The sequence below is a fragment of the Marmota marmota genome, unplaced genomic scaffold, assembly GCF_001458135.2.
Source record: "Marmota marmota marmota unplaced genomic scaffold, marMar, whole genome shotgun sequence".
In the NCBI taxonomy this organism is placed as follows: Eukaryota; Metazoa; Chordata; class Mammalia; order Rodentia; family Sciuridae; genus Marmota; species Marmota marmota.
The window spans coordinates 42,014,028-42,032,387 of NW_026000174.1; the positions used below are offsets into that span (position 1 = coordinate 42,014,028).

At 33.0% G+C, this 18,360-nt stretch overlaps 1 protein-coding gene across 6 annotated transcripts in view; it reads right to left on the reverse strand.

Annotated features, from left to right (window-relative positions):
• Dcdc1 (doublecortin domain containing 1) overlaps window positions 1–18,360 on the reverse strand; it is a 479,867-nt gene that overhangs the window by 204,867 nt on the left and 256,640 nt on the right. For all 6 annotated transcript variants that reach the window (XM_048788537.1, XM_048788536.1, XM_048788535.1 and 3 more), the window contains 3 exons: window positions 15,297–15,357; window positions 3,463–3,597; window positions 2,919–3,076 (listed from right to left, as the gene is read on the reverse strand). In XM_048788537.1, the coding sequence (XP_048644494.1) occupies window positions 2,919–3,076; window positions 3,463–3,597; window positions 15,297–15,357 (354 nt within the window). The remainder of the gene's footprint in view (window positions 1–2,918; window positions 3,077–3,462; window positions 3,598–15,296; window positions 15,358–18,360) is intronic.

Here is an 18,360-nt window from a genome sequence, read left to right on the forward strand (position 1 = left end):
TCATAGGTTTTCAGGAATTGATATACTTAAAGCACTTGAGCAAAGTCAGTAAATTTGAGCTGTTGTCATTTATAACCTACTGTTATCATTTATTTTCACAGATTACCTGCCACTACTTAACAATCTCTGTCTTCTCCCAAATTTGGCTATTGTAGTTTACTCTTTCTTTGGCTACTTCTAAGGAAGCACTTAAATTTTATCTCTCTCTTTTAATTATTTTCAATTACATATTCTTTATTCAGATTTTCTCATGAATATTTTTCTTGATGTGCTAAAATCCAATTTCCACAGCTCAGATCATTTCACATAATTTCTTTATGATGTGCTATGAATTTTTTCTTTAACTGAATTATCATTGAGAAAAGCAAGAAAATGTAAAGCTCTCTCTAAAAACTGCAATAGTATAACACAGATTTTCTTACATTTGGAAAGTACACAACCTAACAAGACAACCTAAGGTTCAAAGTAACCAGCTCGCCAAATTCTGCATTGCCTTCTAATTTTGCCCCCTACAGTCCGCCAAAATAAGAGGAAAGTGATTACTCTAAGTATTTTATTTTTAACTCAAAACAACTTTAATAAAAAGAGGAAAAGAAACTGAAATAGCATCTACTGAGGTAAATTATGAGGGTAGAGGGGAAAGAAAGTAGATAAATCCCTATGGCTTTAAGGAGGGGGCGGGGATAGAAAGCAGGAAGAATGTATGGAGCCTAAAACACAAATCCTGAGAAAAATCTCACTAAGAAGAGTCCCCTGGGCAATTTCTCAAGAAAGAAAACTCCAAATATGTTTACTAGTCAATTCCTATTGACTAAAAACTATAAATCAAAATGTAATAGTCCCTATTATCCATAGTAGATACAGTCTAAGAAACCCAGTGTTTCTGAAGCTGCATATAGTACTGAATCTCATATGTTTCTCCTATAAATTAATACTTATGATAAAGTTTATTTTATAAATTGGCATAAAAAAGAATAAGAACAATACTAATAAAATAGGATGCTGTACAAATATACTGTAGTAAAGGTTATTTAAAACTTATAAATTGTCTATTTCTAGAATTTTCCATTGAATATTTCTGGCTCAGAGTTGATGTTAGGTAACTGATATTGGAATTATAGGCAAGGGAGAACTACTGAACAACCTTATTAAAAAATTCTTTTCTATCTCTACTTATTTTTAGAATATTTTCACAACTACCACTTATTGAATGCTTACTACTTTATTAGAAATTGAAAGATTCTTTCTTTAATTCTAACTCAGGTATTACAATATATTAGCTGCCACTAATCACATTTTTTTTGGGGGGAGGTCACTTTTTCTAATACTATATGCCTTTTTCACAACGTTCAGTCATCAGATTGTGCCTCAGGGAAAACACAACCACAGAATGCAAAAGCCAAATCTCTCAACTACCCAATGCTCTCAGAAAAAATATCTCCAAGTTGGGGAACAGGGAAATCATAAGGAATCAGGTGAGTTAACAGAAGGGTCCTATTCACAATGGGGCAAGTGTTCTAGAAGCTGAAAGAAGAAGTAACCCATTCCTCTTTCCTCAGCAGAACTTAGTATTTATAAAGACAAAAGCCATGAATAATAACAACCTCAAACATTCTGTCAAAGAGGATAGAGAATAAATGATTGTCCAAAAAGATCAAAAACGGACTCAAAGAGCAGTATTATCAGTTCCCAAGTGCCCCAGGGTTCCTTGAGTTCCTACTTTAAATGAGAAACATCAGACAAAGACTGTTCCCAAGGGACTTATATTCTAGTGGTGTGAATAACCAGAGTGGCCTGGATGTGTGGCTACAGACTTGTGGTCACATTGTAGAGCATCAGAGGGATGAGAATCTTGTATGTGATTTAAAGATAAGTAACAGGGAAAAGAAGACCTGGAGTCTAAATTTTCATGCTATCCAAGACAACATCATGATATGATATCATAAGATACTAAATGTACTTCTGTGCCTGATCAAAATAACAAAACCAAATAATAAAGACTGAGTAAAATGAAGAGTCATTTTTGCTATCTCTTAGGGGGGAAATTCCCCTCCTATCAAAATCCAGGTGGAAATATGTAACTTAAGAATAAAAAGTAGCTTAATTTAAATAAATACTATCATTTTTTTTTCTTTTTTTATGCAAGAGACATTTTTCTCTTCAAGTAGTATATTTACATTTAGGAGTTCCTTTAAACTTTATTGACTATGATAAGAATTGTACTTGTTCTTTGAGAATATTTCAGTCAAAAGTAATTCAAGCAATTATAGATTAAAATCACATTTTATAAAGTCATTTTGTGATTTACAACATCAAAGCTAACAATATAATAATAATAATAATAATAATAATAATAATAATAATAAAATTCAGCTTCCAATTAAGTAAAGAGAATTGGAGAAATCATTTCCATTTTTCAATCAAGGATAATTTTCAGTTGGTTAGCAGATCACTGATATTGCTCGTATCCTGGCAGTAGAAATGGTGTTAATTTGTAAGCCATCACTACTTGAGTTCATCTACTGTGCACTTAACCTCAGATACAAATATAATATTCTCCTGGTGGAAAATAAAAAGGAATGTTCATGGGTGTGGTCTTCTTAAAGACCTTTGGCATTTTCATAATTGTGTATATGCTCAGTACTGCCTTCACTTAATCATGTTATTTTATTGTATTTTAGTGAGATTCAAGGGAAGCAATCCATCCTCATTATGCTTTTGAAAAATTACATGTATCAATCTTTAACAAAATATACATGTCACCTCTCTTCATCAAATGTGACCCTAAAACTACACTGATTGAAAGCCAAAGGGCTGTTGAGGTATTTCAACAATCATCAAGAAATCAATCTTACATGAAACTGAAGGAAAACATCGAATGTCATTGAGCAATAAAGCTCAGTCTGTCAGTGCCCTACCTCTGAGCGGAAGCCTTAGGATGTTTCTCCTCCAGTTTCCTCACCAGTGCCACTGTCAGCTGCCCTGTCTCCTCAGGAGAACCTTCTGGCATTAAATGGGTGTCTGACGGTTCTGGCAGTTGCTTCAGATCAGGGTTGCTGGCACATTTTTGCAGAACCTAAAACACAAAATATAGGAATAATGGAGCTAACTTCATTGATTGGAAATATCTAAACTATGTTTGCCAAAAACATAATATGCACTTTTCATGCTTTCTTCAGTTTTCATAGAGCATGAAATAACTTGTGCAGAGCCAGAACAAAAGAAAAGAAGGCAATCCAAAGATAAAGCTAGTATATCACCATTTATTTAATAAAATGTTTATATATGACTTTTATATAAATATAAATGTGCATATGGGTATTGAGGTTATATCTTAAACAATCTGTAACATTAAGTTGTGAATTTATGTTTGGTTCTTGAAAACAACTTGAACATATTTTCTCTTTTCAAAACACATTTTAGAGATCTATTTCTGTCTTGCCTCTGGCTTACTACACTCACTTCTTCTGTTAAGTTTCTGCCACATTCTTGATGAGCTGTGGTCCAAGCACCATGGTGAATGTGATACTCTGTTTGAGTCACATCCACTTGTACATTTAGCTCCTCCAGATAGGTCAGAACAAATTGAGGATAAGCCTGTAAGAAATGGAAGAATGAGTACCAGTTTTGTAAGTTGAAACCAAAAATCTATTCTATTAGAAAGATAGAATATAAATTTCATTAGTAGTAAAAAGATATTGATATGTTACTATTAATCATTACATATACAGTGTGTAATTCCTGTATTGTTTGGGAGTACTCTGTTCTGCTCTATAAAACAAAAACAAAATGGAATGGATGAAACTTATCTGGGTTAAGCATAGATAACTTAGTAAGCTGAGAAGCATCAGACAGAGTAAGCATAGCATGTGTCTGTGAACAGAGATAGAAAGAGATGGACAAAATAGACATTTAGTATTTTTAAAATAATAACTAAAGAAACAAATGTTTTTGATACACTAAACAAAGCTTATGAGGCACATAATGATCATGAGATGTTTAATTAGCCACCCCATTGTTGACTCTCACCTGGGATCCTCTGCCAAATAATCCATCTCTGTTCATCAGGCTATGTGGCACTGCTATTGGACAAGCATTTACCAGCTTACATGAAGCAAGAGTATGTCACTGACCAGACACTTTTTGTCTATTAGGCCCCTTGCTCAAATATCAATACTGGTTTTTGTATCCACATCAAATGGGAAAAGTGATGCAGCACAGAGAAAGAATATGTAAATACAGAAGAATAAGATTCAGTAATATGGCTCTTTGACTCACTGGTACCTTATTTTAAATGTGTTAGTCTGACCATCTCTCTTTCCATATATTTTGCTTTGTGTTTTGAATTGACCCAATAAATTATGATCTGAGCATTTTAATTTGGTCTGTGCACCTTTCTGTTTCATGAGCTCTAGGACAGGGTACCTAAGCAGTATACTCACAAGCTAAAATTGCATCAAAGTAATTTCTTACATGATAATACGTTTATATCTGAATCCTTAAAACAGCCCTCTGAAATAGCTATTATTATTATTACTATTTTAAAGAAGAGGAAACAGACACAAGAAGGTAATCAATTTGTTCAGTGTCATTGTCATCTAGCTTATTAACTAGTCTAGAAAGCCTAAATATGCTGCCTCAACTATGATATAAAGTCCTTGCCATGTTTTTGAAAGTGTGCAACTAAAGTTTGAACAAAAATACAAGGAATCTCTCTCCTTGGTCTATATCCAAAGGACTTAAAAACAACATACTACAGGGACACAGCCACATCAAAGTTCATAGCAGCACAATTCACAATAGCTAAACCAGATGCCCTTCAGTGGATGAATGGATAAAACAATGTGGCGTATATACACAATGCAATATTACTCAGCAATAAAAGAGAGTAAAATCATGGCATTTGCAGGTAAATAGATGGAGTTAGATAAGATAATGCTAAGTGAAGTTAGCCAATCCCAAAAAAAGCAAATGCCAAATGCCGAATGTTTTCTCTGATATAAGGAGGCTGATTCATAGTGGGATAGGGAGCGGGAGCATGGGAGGAATAGACAAACTCTAGATAGGGCAGAGGGGTGGAGGGGGGAAAGAGGGGGATGGGGTTAGAAATGATGGTGGAATAAGATGGACATTATTATCCAAAGTACATGTATGAAGACACGAATTGGTGTGAATATACTTTGTATACAACCAGAGATATGAAAAAAATGTGCTCTATATGTATAGTATGAATTATAATGCAGTCCACTGTCATATATAAAAATTAATAAAAAAAATACAAAGAGATGTTCAGTGTACAATTCAAGACACTAAGGCTCTTACTATTCTGGAAAAAGAGATATTAAATTGAATTTTATTAGAAATGTATAAGCAAATATACACACTACAAATGCAAGGCATTCCAGAACCATAAATGCATGTTCATAAGGGTCAGAAGTCAATCTTAAAGTTCTACATACTGTATGATTCCAATTGTTGGACATTCTGGAAAGGACAAAACTAAGGAGACAGTAGAAATATCTGTGGCTGCTAGACATTAGAGAGAATCAAGGGATGAATAAGTGGAGCACAGAAAATTAGAGGGGGCAATTAAGCTGTTCTCTAAAATACTATAATAAATGGTGGATACATGTCATTAGATATTTGTCCAAACTTACAGAACCTACAATACTAAAAGTGAACTGGAATGCAAACTACAGTCTTTGGGTGATAATGACGTGACAGTGTAAATTCATTGATTGCAACAATAAAGCCATTCTAGTGCAGGATGTACATAGCAGAGAAGGCTGTGAGTGTTTAGGGGTACAAAGGATATAGGAACCATCTCTATCTTACACTTGAATCACTAAAAATGCTCTAAAATGGACTGTTTTTTGAAAAATGTAAGAGAAAAATAGATAAATCATACTATATCAAAATGTTTGTGCTACAAACAATGCCACCTAAAAAGGGAAAAAGACAATCTACAGAATGATAAAAATGTTCACAAATCATTTGTTTGATAAGGGATGAATATCTAGAATCTATAAAGAACCCTTATACTAAATAATAAAAAGACAACTCAATGAAAACATGACCAAAAAAATTGAACAGACATTTCTCCAAAAATGATATACAAATAGCAAATAAGCACATGAAAATATGTTCAACATCACTAGTCATTAGGGAAATGCAAATCAAAACCTTAATGAGATCACACTTCATACCCGCCAGAATGTCTATAATCAAAATGACAGAGAATAAGAAGAGTTGGCAAGGATGTGGAAAAGTTAGAACTCTTATAGGCTGATGGTAAGAATGTAAAATTATGTAGCCATTTGTTTAGAAAACAATTTTTATATGTTAAAAGTACAGTTATTATATGATCCAGAAATGTACTGTTAGTTATAAACCCGTAAGAAATGAAAGCATATATCCACAAACTTCTGTACCAATGTTCATAGCATCATTATTCATGATAAGCCAAATAGTGAAAGCAAATAAAATGCCCATCAACTAAAAAGTGGATAGATAAATCTGACATTTTCATACAATGCAATATATTCAACAGCAAAAAGAAATAAATTATTAACACATGCTATAACATGAATGAACTTGGAAAAAATTATGCTAAGTGAAAAAAAAATCAATCATACCAGACCACATATTCTATGATTCTTTTTTATAAAATGTCCAGAATAGGCAAAGCTATAAAGAAGGTAGGAATAGTGCAGCAGTCAGAATTGGAGAAATATGTGTTAAGTACAGGTGTCTTTTAAGGAAGACCAGATGGTTTAAAATTAAATTGTGGTAATGGAGGGATAACTATGAATATATTGAAGAATAGTGATGGGTACAGTTAAAATGGTGGATTGTATGGTATTTAAATTCTATTTCAATAAATCCATTTTGTGTAAGGAATTCAATATAAAAAATTAAAGGGCAAAGTATTTCAAGATTTAAACCAGAAAAAATAAACTAAAGATATACAGGAAAACATGGAGAAAAATGACGCAAATTAAAAGCATGGTAAACATAATTTTTTGTTGAATCAATCAATGAGTGACTATCAAAATTTTAAATGTGTATTCCCTTTGCCTTAACAAACATACATGCATAAGAATGTTCATTGCAGCATTGTTTACATTTACTTAAATGTGCATCACCAGAGAAATTATTTAAAAAGAAAGTAGCTTAGATATAGATGTCAATAGGGGAATATGATCACAACATGTTATAAAGGGGAAAAAATTGGTCACAAAGTCTTATGTGCGGCTATGTGCAAGTGTGTGTGTTTGTGTGTATGTATTTGTATTTAATTAACCAGGAATGATATACCATCAATGATAATATTTGAGGAAGATGGATAAGAGGTACTGTTGCTTATTACTGCAAAAAGTTCTTATTTATTAGAGCCTTTTAAAAACTAACATATGTTACTTTTATTATTTAAATGAGAACTATGAAATTTATGTACATAACACCTAATAATTTCTGTGAAAATATATATAAACCTGCTATTAGTGAATAACAGGGAAATAGAGATGAAGTTTGAGAAGAAAGGACTTTACTTCTCATTAATATATCTTTTCTGATACTAACTTATCATGCATATATTGCTTTTATAACAGTATTTTAAAAACAATTAAAATAGTTTCTTTATTTTCTTTTTTAAGTGCTGAGGATAAAACCCAGAACCAGGCAAATACTCTACCACCAAGCCACAGCTCCAGCCTCAAAATAGTTTCTTTATTGCACATAGCCTTGGGAAAAGATTTTTGAATTACTAAGTTAACCCGAAATATTAGTAAAAAGAACTTTAATACAAGAAAAAATAAGATTTTCATTTTACCTTGAAGTTTCTATTGCATTGCTATTTTTTCTTATGTCAGCCCTTATTGTCTTAAATATGTTCAAGAAAATGCAACTGATGAAAAAAATGATAGATGATGTAGAAAGACTATTTTACACTGGTTCTACAGCAAAATATCAAAGATCAAATTGAGCAACAAAAGACAACTGTATTTTCAAAAGACAACTGAATTTTTAAACTCTAGATTCTGTATTCCCTTTTAGTCAGTGCTATGGTTACCTCCAACTCATATGAATGAGTGGAAGACATAATACCAAATATGTCCCAAAATATTAGAACATTAAAAGGATCAACTTATAAAAAGCAAAATAAACAATATCTACTTTCTAAGACAATAAGTGCCCAATGGCATGGCTCTGATGGTGGCAATCACAAACCAATTCCTATATTCTAATGCTGGTTACATATTAGTGTCCTCTCATACAGGTAAAGGCATTTTATATAAATTCACTTCTAAGATATACTTTCCTAATATTTGAAATTGAGGATACCTGGAACATGGGAAACTGTAATATATATACAATGAGATGGTAGGGTCATGATGTGGGTGAACATTCTGTTAGGCATTGCAGAAGCAAAGACCAAAAATTCTGTAGCAACAAAATGTCATGGGCTTTGTTTCTTGGAGTTGACAGACTAGCAAAGGTGGCAGACACATATCAAAAACAAAGTGATGAGTTGTAATCCATCCCCCCACCATGCATTTGGAGGCATATACAAATTGTCTAGGCACTTTCCCTTTGGGATCACTCTAAACCATTCCTTCCCCAGGTGATGGTTATTCTGAACATGTGATAACACAGCTCTTCAGTGGTCTCTAAGACCAAGTGAGCTTGCTCTGTAACCAGGCACCCACTGTTTTGGTCATCAGAGGACCAATATAAAAGACTCCCTTCTCCTAAAGCTGGAACTCTAATCTTTTCTCATAGAGAGTCAATAGCCTAATATTTCAACTTTTCCTCCTTTCTACTGCAGCATACATCACCCTAAATTGACCTCCAATGTCTTAATCCTTTATTCAGTTCAAAGTCCATCAGTCCTTTGGATTCACTGCATTCTTATCATTCTAATCCACTTTTCACTACCAGAAGATAAACTTTAACAAAACACATTTTGATCACATCATTACCACTTCAAAAACTTTAAATAGTACCAGTACATACTGATTAACATACTGCTGTCCTACCCTGATTTCAAATTCCAGCTATTCTATTTACTGACTTTGTGACCTTGGGTAAGTTCTACTACCATGAGAGAAGATTTTCTGTTGACAACTGAAAATATATATATATAAAATTTCATATTTATCAAAATTCATCCCAGAACACAACAGTAACTGGGTCACAAAAACTACCCCATGCACTTATGAATACAACAGTAACTGGATCACAAGGAAGTTTTTGTGACCCAGTAGTTTTTGGGGGTAGTTTTTGTGATCCAGTTACTGGGGCTTAGGAATCATTTTTAACATCCCCAGGATATTCCCTCCATGTACAGTAGAGAGGCCACATAGTTGACCTAACTCTTGGGCTGAGTGTTTATGTCCTTTAGAAAAGTGCAGTAGGCAGGTGGCAGGATCTACCTGGAAATTTTAAACTCTAGATTCTATATCTCCTTTTAGTCAGTACAATGGTTACCCATGTTTGTAAAGAGTGTCCCTTTCCCACCATGGTAATTATAATGTTTATCACAGAAAACTTAGTAAGTAAAGGAAAAGAATTATCCATCCTACCACCGTCTTTTTCACTTTTAAACTTCCAGTTGTTTCTGTGCTTATAAATCTTTACTTGGTGTGAAATAAATCAATATAAATACTATTGTTTTCTTACCTCATTTTTCCCAATTAACAACATTTGCATTTTCATCTCTAATTATAAGTTATCCTACATTATTAGCAATGCCAACATTTACTATCCATAATATCCATAATGAAGATATCTTTACACAATCTAACTAGCTTACTTAACTTGCTTTCAGTTTTCACTATTCTAAACAATGTTAGAATAACCATCCTTGAAGATATATTATAATTAATATTAATATATTAATATGATTAATTCCTTGGGGTAAGTTGCTGTAAGTGGGATTTTTAATTCAAAAGAATACAATTTTTTAAATGATTTTGATAAATGTTGCTAAACAGATGCTCAAGAATATTGTACCAGTCTCTTAGATTGTCCTTAATGTTCCCTGCTTCTAAGTGTTCATATCTTTGTATAGTCCCCTCCCACATTACATGGGGGTTGACCTATATGACCCAAAGAATTTGGCAGAAGTGGTGGATGCCACTTTTAAGATTATGTTACAAAAGACACTGCAGTTTCCACTGTGTTGTCTTGCTTCCTTCCTCTCCCTCCCTTGGTTCACTAGCTTATGTTTTGAACAGCATTCTGGAGAGGCCCACACAGCAAGGAATTAACACCTCTGGTCAATAGCAATGTGTTAGTGTATTTAAAGGTCAATTGTCTTCCAACTTTGATCAAACCTTAGATGATTGCAGACCTGCTTTACATCTTGACTGCAGTTTCATGGGAGACTACCTAGCTAAGCCGCTCCAGATTCCTGATCCACAGAAATTGTGAGGTACTAAGTGTTTGCTGCTTTAAATCACTATGCTTTGGAGATAATTTGTTACATAGCAAGAGAAAACTAATACTAACAGGAAATAATTATGTTTGTTCTCTAACGTCTTTATCAACATTGAATATTCCTAATATTATATATTTCTACATGCAAAAGGGAGAAAATACTATTTAATTATTTTATATTATTAATCTCAAGTGAAGCTGGACTTCTTTTATTTACTTGGCTCTTTTAATTTTTCTTGTGTATTTCCTTTTCACGCCCCTTGCCCATTTTTCTGTTGAAGTGTTTATTTTTTTCTATTGCTATATCAGGCTTATTATATGTTTTGATCCCTCTGTAATATTACTTTGTAATGATTTCCCTTATTTATCATATTTCCCTATTTACTTTTGCTCAAACTACTTTAGATTTAGAAGGTTTTTAAAAATTCTTATATACCCAATGAGGTCTTTTCCTTAATGTAGTCTGTCTTTGCATGCTTCTAAAAATATGTACTTACTACTCAACTAGTTAGATGCTTTAATCCATGTTTTCTTCTATTCTCATGTTTAATTTAAATCTTTAATTTAGCTGAAACTGATGAACTGTATTCAGGAAATAATGTAATTTAATCTTTGCAAATGAGTAGAAGAATGGAGTAGAAAACACTCAGAACAAAAGAAAAAACCTCATTCAAATAAAATACATGTATTTAAATTTCTTCATTATCATTATTATTATTGGCTACAAATTATCTATTGGTTATAGGCCAGGATCTGTACCAAATGCTCAAAATGCTAGTATTAATTTCTCCATTTTGCAAATGAAGAATGGGAAGCTTAGAAAGGTTAGACGATTTGCCTAATATCATATAGCCACATAAGTAGTGGAGACAAAGTTTGTTAATAGCAGTAATCCTGTCTTTCAAAAAAATGACATGAGCTTCATTCATAATTATAAGATTGTTCTTCAAATAATTATAAGATTGTTCTTCATTCTATCCTTAACAAAATGGAAGTAGTGATACATATGGCTAAGTTTAGAGTTAATCAAAATTTCTAAACCTCTGAAAGAATGAAGTTTCTCATTAATACATAATTTTCTCTTTGAATCTAGAATAACTGCAACAAAATTATTAGTGATTGTGTTTGAGCAGGAGTTTTTTAATTAATACCTGCTCCAAATTAATATTTGAAACATGAAAATGTGTATCATTGCTAGTTAGCCATATATGGTTAAGAAATTAGAAATTTTTAAATTGAGAGAAGAGATAAAAAGGACAGAAGATAAGTATATATTTAAGCTTCTACATTTGGGAAAAGAAAAGAAAAAAAATATACTTAAACCTTGGTTCCATTCTTTGATGTCTGTTGGTAGGAAAAGCAAGGCACAAGACAGAATTACAACTCCCAGTAATGGGAGTCTACTGTGTTCAGATGTGTCCCAATTAAGTTCTCAGGTGCAGGCCCAAGCCACACAGCTGAAGAGACATTTTGGCACATTATATTTTTACCAAGATGTACAAGCTTCATTCTTCCTGTGAGTTCTCTCCAACTACCTAGAATCTTACTCCACCTCAAAAATATGATGGTTATCAGAAATGTGATGAGGGATGGATAAGGGGAAAGTAGGAATGAATCTTTGAGTGAAATTCTATAGAGGCAATTTTTTAAATACCTTGACATTTTAAGATTGTGTCAAATTCCTTGCTTATGAGCAAAAGTTAAAGATTTAGAGTCATGATTAAGCTAGTGAATCGAGTCAGGATATTTGCCAGTACTATAATAAATAATTTTTTCAGGGAAAATGCTGTTATGATAAATTTTTACATTTAATTGTTATCAAACTCTCTAAATTTCTAAAATGATGTAGGATGTCACAAAATGACAGCTCAGCCATGTATTTCTAAAATAGTAGAGAAAACTGCTTCCATGTTTATCAGACAGAGTTCAGTAAGGAGATAGAAACTACATAACAGTTTACTATATAGCAGTTTAAGTTTACTATAAATGATAAGCATCAAGACAATGGAGTGACAAGTGATTGGAGTGGCTATTAAGAGTTAAAGAGAATACTCAAGAATATATAAATAGCAAATGTTATGAGAAGCTACTGCTGCTAGATCTGAGAAAAAAAACACCCAAGAAAGAGGCCTGACCCAAGGCTGAGATCAAATTCACATCATAGAAGGCACATCCTTGACTCACTCAATGTCAAAGAAGTCGCTGAGGTGTCACACCAGTGGATTCACCATGTGAATGGCACATTCCATATGCCCATGGAATGCCAGTAAAAGTCATCTAATGGAAGGTAGCTGCTAACATAACTCTACTAAAAAGCAACTTGCTATGGTCTGAATGTCTCTCCCAAAATCCTTATGCTGAAACTTAATCACCAGTGTGATAGTATTAAGAGATGGGATATTTAAAAGGTGATTACATTATGAGGTCAAAATCTTCATGGATGAGAATTATACTCTTATTAGAGGACTGAAGTGGGTTTGTTCTCTTCCATTCCAAATACCACATGAGGACAAAGCATTCTTGTCCTTTCCAGAAGATGTAGAAACAAGGTGCCATCTTGGAAGTAGAGAGCAGCCCTCAACAGACACAGAGTCTGCTGGCATCCTGATCTTGGACTTAACTGTGAGAAATAAATTTATAAAGTTTATAAATTACCCATTACTGGTATTTTCTTATAGTAGAACAAACAGAATTAAAGTACCACCCAAATGAGTTATGCTTGGATAAAGTATTCATGGGAGTATGCCCCACTGGCAGCACTCTGCTGCAAAGTTGTCCCCAAGGCAGGTAAAGGGTAGGATTGGAACTGAGAGGCAATAAATCAATAACTGACACACTATGTGTTATATGTTGAATTACATCTTAAAAAATGATAAGTTGAACACAGCCTGGAATCTGTGAATGTGACCTTATTTGGAAATAGCGTACAGTCATGTGATCCTTGACAAAGGTGCACAAAGCTTACTTTGGAGAAAAGATAGCCTTTTTAACAAATGGTTCTGGGACAACTGGATATTCCTACATAGAAGAATAAAACTCCCATCTATTTTATCCTGCACAAAATCAATAGATTGTGGATCAAAGACCTAGGAATTAGACCAGAAACACTGAACCTGTTAGAAGACATAGGATCAACTCTCCAACAAATTGACTTAAGGACCTACTTCCTTAATAAGACCCCTAAAGCTCAAGAAATAAAACTGAAAATCAACAAAAGGGAAGGCATATAATTAAAAGGTTTCTGAACAACAAACAAATAAGAATGTTTAAGAGAGCCTACAGAACAAAAGGAAATCTTCTTCAGGTACTCATCCAACAAGGGATTAATATCCAGAATATTCTGCTGTATGTATACACATGGATGTATAACCAATGTGATCCTGCAATCTGTACACATGGAAAAATGAGAATTCATACCCTATTTGAATCAAATATATGATATGTCAAGATCATTGTATTGTCTTGAGCAACTAATAAAAGAAAAGAAAAAAATATCCAGAATATATAAAGAACTCAAAAATCCTAACATAAAAAACACAAATAACCCAATAAATAAATGGGCAAAAAGTTTTAAACAGATATTTCTCAAAAGAAGAAATAAAAATGGCTACAAATACATGAAAAAACATTCAATATCCTTAGCAGTCAGAGAAGTACAAATCAAAACTACAGTGAGATTTTATCTCACTCCAGTTACAATGGCAGTCATCAAACATACAAATAAGGGTCAGGCTCTGTGGCAAACACCTGTAATCCCAGCAGCTAGGCTGAGGCAGAAGGATCACAAGTTCAAAGCTAACTTCAGCAAAAGTGAGGCACTAAGCAACTCTGTGAGACCCTGTCTCTAAGTAAAATACAAAATAGGGCAGGGATGTGGCTCAGTGGTCAAGTGCCCCTGAATTCAACCCTCAGTACTACCCCACACCCTGCAAAAAAAAATACAAATAATAGCTGGGGTTATAGCTCAGTGGTAGGGTGCTTGCATAGCATAGAGGGTGAGGCACTGGGTTTGAGCCTCAGGACCATATAAAAATAAATAAGTAATGTTATTGTGTCCATCTCTAACTAAAAACATTTTTTAAATACAAATAACAATAATTGCTGGTGAGGACATGGGGTAAAAGTTACACTTATACATTGTTGGTGCAAATGCAAATGGGTACAACCACTTTGGAAAGCAGTATGGATATTCCTCAAAAGACCAGGAAAGGAACTTCTATAAGATCAAGCTACCCCATTCCTTGATATTTATCCAAAATAACTAAAATCAACATATTATAATAATACATGTATACCAATATTTAGCCAAGTGATGGAACCAGTTTAGGTCTCCATCAAGAAATGAATGTACAAAGAAAATGTGGAGTTTTATTCAGCCATAAAGAAGAATGTGATTGTGTCATTTGCTAGTAAATGGATGAAAATGGAGAACATCATGGTAAATGGAATAAACTAGCCTTAGGAAGTGAAAGGTTTAATGTTTTCTCATTCTATTATATTGGGGAACATAATCTACCAAATCATGATATGTCCATGTATGAACATAATACAATGAATGCCACTTACATATATAATTAAAATATTATAACTAAAATAATAAAAATAACAATAATAATAATAGAAGAGAGATGGTAAAGTATAGTAAGTGTACTGGGGCAAAGAAGAAAAGGAAAGTACTGGGGAATAAGATTGACCAAATTATACCATGTGCATGAACAAATATGGCATAATGAATCCCACTATTATGTATAATTATAATTTACCAATAAAAATAAAATTAAAAAAATAGTGCATATTATAGAAATATGGAAACAGAAAAGCTTTAGAATAAAAGTTGTGACATATAAAGTCTTTACCTTAGAATAAATACAGCCATCCGTTCCAAACACCCACTTCTGAGATTCATCTCCTTTATGTCTGCAATGAGAATGTAATTTAGAGATTGACACTCTTTTTCCACACAGGAACACTTGTAGGTTTCAAATAAAATTATCATTTCCATATTGCCTGGCAAGAGAACAGTCCACACTCTATTAATCTTCACTGCTATTTCAGCATATAAAGCCACTCCATAAGACAACCAATTTCTCTGCTGTAGTGCAATGCTGTGGTATCCAAAAATGTGGTGTGTGTGTGTTTGTGTGTGTGCATGTGCGCATGTATGTGTGTTACCAATAACAGTGATGAAAAGTTTTAGAGAATAATATAATCAATAAGAATATTATAGGAAATTCTCCCCCTACCCTAAAGATCCTTTGTGAGACAAAAAGAGAAGAGCTTAATTAGGTATAAGATTTTAAAGTGGTATAGAAAAGGATACCATGAAAAATTAGGAACCTCAAGCAGCTACTTCTGAAATGACTAGAGAATCTTATTAAGAAATATCATATTCCCTGAGCTAAACCTCAGTAAGGGAAAGAAATCTATAATGTGATGAAGTCAATCATGCTAAAATTAACTAATCATGTATTCATTAATATTTAGAAACTTTACAAAGGTAGGACAAAATGAATTAAATTAACTGTAACAGGATGTTAAACAAGACTTTTACTACTGCCTCTGAGTTTTGACAGAAACATCAAAGGTTGAGAATAAGCGGTGTCAGGTAATGTTCAATTCTAAAAGAAGATGCTATTTGATCTGGGCACAACATATAAAAGCAGCAATCCAAAACTGGTTCAGTGCCTATCATTCTTCACCCACATTCAGTCTACATAAGGGAATGTGAAGAGTTCATGGACATATTGAAATGGGTGCTTAATAACAATGTAGGTCTCCAGACCCCTATCCTCAGAGATTTGATTCTGAAGGTCTGGATACCCAAAAACATATGTTAACAGATGTTGCAAGTGATCCTCATTATGGAAGCTTGGGGGATTCATGTGGTCTGTGGATCAGACTAGAGAAACCACTGAACTAGAATGATAAAAGCAGCAAGAAAAGAAAGGTCCAGATATTTAAAGTTCAGAAATAATACATAGATCCTGGGGATATCCTGGCCTAGTACTCCTTTCATAGGTGAATAAGGTGAGATATGGAGAGGTACAATGAACTGGACAAGGCAGAGCAATAGGAATTATCCAAATAGGTACTAGAAGCCAGAGTGTCTGATTATCAGCATGCCACCATCTCAAATGGATTGGAAAAGTTTAACACAAGATTTTTGTGTTTAACTTGAAGATTGAAAATGGTATCAACATTTTAGTCTCACTGATTATAACTTGACATATAATCTCAGAGACTTACTACACATTTATATGACCATAAATGTTTTAATACGATTGTATAAAATTGTCACCACATAGTTTCATACTATAACAATTTCTCCAGAGGTACTGAGAATGTTAATATTTCAACCACTAAATGAAGAACAGCAAAAACAGTACCGCTGATCTTTTAAGGCTGTCAATCTCAAGCTTAGAACTATACTTTATTAAATAAATTAAAAGAGTGATTGTTATACATCTTTAATGAAAATGTGTTGGGTTGTAATAAAATTTAATCCTTGTAATGTGTAAGGGGTATAGCTCATTGCAACTTTATTTCCCACAGGCAGTCCCTCCTGTTGCATAAATTATCATTAGTATATTTGTTCAAGATCAAATGAAAAATGATAGATTTTTCAAGCTATAAGACATCCAAAATCCAAAAATTTTGTCTTTTAGTTGAATTATAGTGTTGGCTTAAAAATAAATTATATTGATTTCAATTTTGACTTTCTTTTTTTAAAAAATTTTTTAAAGAGAGAGAGAGACAGAGAGAGAGATTTTTTAATATTTATTTTTTGGTTTTCAGTGGACACAATATCTTTATTTTTTATTTTTATGTGGTGCTGAGGATCGAACCCAGTGCCCCGTGCATGCCAGGCGAGCGCGCTACCGCTTGAGCCATGTCCCCAGCCCCAACTTTCTAAATTTATACCATCTTTTCCCAATAATAATAAATACAACAGAAAAGATGTATACGAATAGACAATTGATGTGAGGGCAGAGACCAATGTGCATTCTCAGAGCCAATCACAGTGCCTAGCACATGAGATTAAGGACATCTTTAAATGTCAGAATGTTACTATCCTAAAAATTAATAATAAGGTCATTATGAAACGTGTTTTAAAATACAGTTGGCTAGGGGACTTATGGTGCTAAAGAACATGTTACACCTTTTAAGAATGTAAGAAATAATTCTGGAAGAAATATAAGTTTCCAATTATTTGTCAAATTTTATCATAGCTTCAATTCTTTTCTAGCAAATATTTGCCCAGGAAATCTTTCTAAAAATATGCAGTTTTATATCATTGATTAGCCCTGTGAGCTTAATAGTAGTATTCCTTTGGGAATTTTATTTATATTAATGAACATTACCTTTGAATTTTACTGTTTTTTTTTCAAATCTGTCCAGTAATGCCACATTAGGCAGGATGAGAAGTTATCATTCTAATCTATAATAACTTCCTTAAAAATAAAATTCCAACACACAAAACTACATCTGCTTATTTTTAAGATATTTTTATATGTTAAAAATCAAATTTTATTCAAGATACACTGATGATACTGATTTTAAAATAATGTCAGGGATTTTCTTTTTGGCCAATAAGTAGTGAGCTAGAAAGATTTTTTTAAATTAAAATAAAATTAAAAATAACAATAACAACATCAATAATGAGAAGAATAAAAAATGAAGGAGTAATATTCTACCCCCAAATCAGTTATAAATATCATAACTGACATAAGCTGAACTAAGGTCAACAGACCTAAGTTCGAGCCCTGGATCTGGATCTGACATTAATTAGATATACCTTTAATAGTATATATAGAGACTAAGTGTAGTCTCTACTGGCCTTGGAATTTCTCATAATGATAATGAGTGATATCAATGATATTATCACCATCATCACCACCATTTTGTGTATGCATGTGTGTG